This window comes from Zingiber officinale, chromosome 9B, assembly GCF_018446385.1.
Source record: "Zingiber officinale cultivar Zhangliang chromosome 9B, Zo_v1.1, whole genome shotgun sequence".
Lineage (NCBI taxonomy): Eukaryota > Viridiplantae > Streptophyta > Magnoliopsida > Zingiberales > Zingiberaceae > Zingiber > Zingiber officinale.
Window position 1 is genome coordinate 100,522,589 of NC_056003.1, and position 5,222 is coordinate 100,527,810.

Here is a 5,222-nt window from a genome sequence, read left to right on the forward strand (position 1 = left end):
CATCTCCGAACCTCGTTACATCGACGAGTTGAGGTTTGGTTTGTTTTGTTTTCGTTTCCTTTTGTTATTTCCGCTGCTAACCTAATTTGTAGAAAGAAACGAGCAAAGATTTGGGGTCGGCTATTCACACCCCCCTCTCTAGCCGTACGAAGAGATCCCAACACCTTCTACTCAAGGACGCTATTATACTTATTTTATTTGGCACCAATACAAGTAAGTATAATAACCAATAACAAATGTCTTTATTTATATAAGAATATGATACAACAAATCCATAATACAATCATCAAATGATTGGCTCTAGGGCTCTAACTAACAAAAAAAATATTATCGATACAAGATTTGAAGTTTATAGTTTAAGAACGATAGTAAAATTTCAGACTTGCTATTTCATCTCAAAATTAAAAATATGGATGGAATATTAATTAATGATGATCCATAAAAAAATTATAGAAGTTTTTTTCATTGTGGAGAGAGCGATAGAATTTTATACTTTTGATATAGTATTGAGGTAGCATATTGAAGACTATAAAAAAGCTCATATAGAATTTTAATCATTAGAGATGTCTATTTTTAAATCTGAATCTTTGAGCTATTAAACCAACATTCTCTTGGCACGTGCATTTAAGTACTACCTCTCCTCTTCTAGTTTTGAGATTCTTTGGAATAACAAAGGAATGCAAATTTTTTAAGTTGTCAAGGGGCATTCAACAATAGTGTCCTCTTCTTCATTTATCAAGCAATTTTGCATAAAGTCTAATTAAAAATATGGAATCGTCACATCAGCGGCCCCTAGATATAAAGGCTAATTGTCGCTAGATATAAAACCTAATTAAAAAAATAGATCCGCTATCTTAGCGGCCCCCCTAGTGTCGGTCCCACGGAGATATAAAGCCTAATTAAAGAAAATGATGTGGAGTTGATTTAGTATGAATTATACTAGAGACCACACATTAAAAAAAAAAAGAGTCAACCATCAAATAAGCAAATTAAGAGAGCCAAATAAAAGGTTTAACTTAAAAAGTATACACAAGCACTTTTAGGGAGAGATATTAAGAATTTGTTAGAGTTTAAATTCAATTAATGAGAAGAGAAGCTACATAGCATTCAAACTCACACATGGAAGATCATCGAAGGAAGCATATTAAGGGGTATTAGCGAAAAGGCGAAACAAAATGGGCATTACAAAGAAGTGATCCCACGCCTGCAAGGAAATTGAGAGGATAATTATAACAAGGAGTTTTATATGGACAGATTCCTCACAGAGGAGAAACATCCACTTTGTAATTAGATGGGACAAGAAACATCAAGATTAATGGAGGACCAGGCCAAAAAGAAGAAGACAATTATCCTCAAAAAGCTTGAGCAAAGATTGTCTTAATTTGGAAGGACATTTTGCCAAGGGCTATTGATCTTGCCACTCAACCATGGAAGTTTCTTACCCACTAGAATTGTCAATACTAGTGCAGAATTTTGGAGAAAAATTTATTATACGTAATTTTATCCTGTATTACAAAAGGTTATTTTCGTGACTCGAACCGTGACCCGTAATGTTGTGAAAGTGCCGATGAGTGGGGCTGGCGAAGGATGAAGCAATGCTTATTCGAGGAAGACTTCACAGTTATAAGAGACTCGATCTAGAGCACTAGAAGCGCATATCAATGCGAGGTGGAAGATGGAAACTAGCTACCTCCATCCCGAAGATGGCATCAAATGCTGACGTGGCATCCATCCCAGTCAGCAAAATTGCCACGCCATCGTTCACGGAAAACAGCGCGAAATTGCCCTCTCTTCCCGAAGCTGTGACGGCGCTGGCGCGCCGGTTCTCGACACGCTCGTCGACTACGATGCGGCGTCCAGCGAGCAAAGCTGCTCTGCTCGGAGAACCGCGGCGGCGCAGGCTCGCCCACCTCCTTAAAAACGCCGGCATCGTCGATAGTTCTAGGCATCAACTCGACACACACGTACGGCGGTTGTCGCCGACGGCCGCTGATGCAACTGTCGGCTCCTAGTTTTGCTTAATTACTGAACTGATGAGATAAGAGAAATCCTTGTGAATCAGTCAGGCGAACAAGTAGAGGGGAAGAACTCCAGAGATCAAAGAAATAGAGAACAAAAATAAAGTGAATAGATTTAAAAATAAACATAGTAAAATTTATGGTATATTTGGATTCTAACTAGGATTTATAGACAAACCTCAAAATCAGCCAACTCCAATTCTGCTTGTACCTGGAACCAAACACGATATAATTGAACTGATTCAACAATGAAAATTCCTAAATGAAAAATGTTTTTTGACTTGTAATATCGAAAGAAGCAGTTACCATTATTGGATGGCGGCTTAACTCTTTGTCCAAAACCAAAATCTAAAACCAAATCCAAATCCAAATCGAAGAACAATACTTGGCAACATTCCTCTCTTGGACCATTAACTTGCAATAAAACACAGAGAACAGATTCAATATTTTTAAGTGACTACTGTTCTGACGCTTCTGAATTCTCATTAGGAGTGAGAGATTGCTGCCTTTGATCTTCTTCTTGTTGTTGCGGCAGCTGCACGTGATCGCCGCCGGCACCGGCATCGGCACCGGCGCTGCCCTGCCCTACATGATGATAGAAATGACTCAAGGAATGAGGATTGAAAATTCCGACTTGTGGATGTTGTGACAATCCGAGCTCCAATCCGGGCAGTGACTGTTTCTGTCCGCTCAGAAGCGACGTGAAGCTCATCGGATTGATGCTGCTCCCAGGCCATTCCAAACCGTTAAACCCGACCCTCGGAAAACTCGCCGCCAAGGGCATGGCCCCCATCGCCGCCGCCGACTGGAACAAAGCCGCGTTGAACCCGTCGACGGGCGGCAGCCACAGCTCCGGGTGCGACCTAACGCCAAACGCAGCCCAGTTGGCCCTTTCCTGCCCTAATTCGTGGAGCTTGCTTTGGTGGAGGCCGGCGGAGGTCGTGGTGGAGGAGGAGGAGGAGGTGAGGTTGGTGGCAGCGGAGGAGGCGAGGAGCGAGGCCGGAATGGTGCCGGTGCCGGTGGCGGCTATGATGGAGGGCTCCGCCTGCTGGAGCAGCCACTGGATGGTCTCGCCGTCGGACTTGTGGCCCAGCTCCCGGGTGAGCTGGAAGATCCGAGCGGCGCAGAGGGCCGGCATGCGGACCCGCCTCCCGCGGCCGTCCACCTTCGTGTGCCGGTCCTTGTTGGAGCTCCGCTTCGGCGCAAGCTGCCGCCTTTGTCCTCCTTTCTCCTCCGCCGTCGCCACCTGCTGCGCCTCCCTGTTGGGCTGTGCTTGTCTGATTTCCCGGAGATCAGCTTCCTTCTTGTCATACCGAGGAAGAGCCTGTGCCGGATGGAAACTGGGATCCTCCGGTTGTTCCTTCGGAGATGCTTTGGGATTCATAGGACAGGAAATTTGGATTTCTCAGAATTGGAGAAGAAGAAGAAGAAGAAGAGTGCAAAAAAAAAAAAAGAAAAAAAAAACAATCTTTCGATTCGATTTCGAAACTCCGAATGAGGAAGAAGAGAAAGAACCAATTTCTGCTGTAAAGACTGCAGTTTTGATCGATTAAAGAAGAGAGGAATTGAGAGGAAGAGAGAGAGAGAGAGGTGCAGCTGCTGGACTTTGATACCAATGTTGACTTTTTGGTATTGGAATGTCATTGTATCATAATTGGGGAGAAATGTGAAAGATATAAATACACAAAAGTAAACAGGAGAATGGAGATGCCCCAGGATCATTCATTGATCTACTCCATGATTTGCTTCTCGCTTGGTGGGTCTCTCTTGTCTGCTTCCTCCACTCCACTGTTTGACCTAATTGGTGCCGTGTCACGACCTGCTCAAAAGATGGCAATTCCATGAATAGAATTCCTCCCGGATTTCTCCTTTACATGATTCCTCTCCCCTCTGCCGTCGTTGTTACACCCTGGAACTCATAATTGCTCCCACTACATTTTTTTCTTTGCAGATGCTCCTTCCTAAACATGATCTTGCAGGATTACCGGATAGATATTTATTATACCACAAGGCTGCTGCTGCTGCTGCTGCTTGAAAGGGAGATTTTTATAGCCTTGTGCAGTTGGTCGTCCCGAGAACAGTGGAATAATTGAAGCCGAACATTAGGGTCGGACCCCTCCACACTCAGCTATGCTTCAGGCAAAATAGGAAGCTGATGATTTGAAGCTGAACCTTGAGGCTGTGTCCGTTATAGATGTCGATTTCAAACTTGGTGTAAAGAACTTAAGAGAAGAAAAATAGACCTGGAGCTAAATATGAAAAGGATTCCAGCTTGCATGTGCTGGTGTACTTGAAAATATTAAGTATGCTAAACAAAAACAAAAAAAAAAAACGAAGGATTTTTGGTTATATATGTGAATAAGTCGCTGTCCTTGTGAGGGACTTCTCATGGCTTTTAATATCTTAAAATATTTATTGGGAGTTGCTAACTTGCTATTGCTTGCTCCACGGGGTGTGTTTTGTTCAGAGGCATTTTTATTTCATTTGGGTGGCGTTGTCCTTGTGAGGTTGATGACTAAATTTTCTTGTAAATTTTAGGGAGCGAAGAGAAAATTATTAAAAAAAAAAAAAATTAGACGTACCACATTAGTGAAAAGACAACGTGTCATCTCCCTTATCATAGCTGTCATGACTTCTAATATACTAGCAATCCTTATATCTACAATAACCGCAGTCTTATTTTAATTCCTCTTAGATAAGAACAAATAATGCTTGGAGTCTTGGAGGACATGAATTTGCGTAAATGATTAAACAGGTGCTAAATGGTTACAAGATAAAGATAGATTTTCAATAAAAATGTCGTCAATTCGAGGTAAATTAGTATAGAACTATGTGAATCTGATTGTGCTCTAGAACCAACCAATGTTAAGATCATGTATAAAAAACTTTTTTTTTCATTGTAATGACTATTTATGAGATGGATGTTTGTATTGTACCAGATTTGAGAGCAGTGAGCTTGGTTTAGCATAAGCTTCAATGAGCTTGAGTAACGACATGAAAATAAACTCAAATTAACTTTTGGTTGGCTCGATAACCAAATGTTGTAGTTCGAGTTCAATAAAATTTCAAGAAGACTGATTTTAATTTTATCATATACAATAAAAGGTCGCGGCTGACAATAATTTGCCTAGCTCAAGATAAACTAGAGCTCTAACAATTCCCAATCCTACAGCTACGATAAGCTTGGATGGATCGAAACAAGAG

General features: G+C 41.7%; 1 protein-coding gene across 1 annotated transcript; it reads right to left on the reverse strand.

Moving 5' to 3' along the window:
* Positions 1-2,130: 2,130 nt before the first annotated feature.
* On the reverse strand, positions 2,131-3,684 carry LOC122024841 (transcription factor TCP20-like). Its single transcript, XM_042583561.1, has 2 exons — positions 2,325-3,684; positions 2,131-2,229 (listed from the first exon to the last, which is right to left on the reverse strand). The coding sequence occupies exon 1, from the start codon at positions 3,400-3,402 to the stop codon at positions 2,476-2,478; it is 927 nt and encodes a 308-aa protein (XP_042439495.1). The 5' UTR covers positions 3,403-3,684; the 3' UTR covers positions 2,131-2,229; positions 2,325-2,475.
* Positions 3,685-5,222: the final 1,538 nt, after the last annotated feature.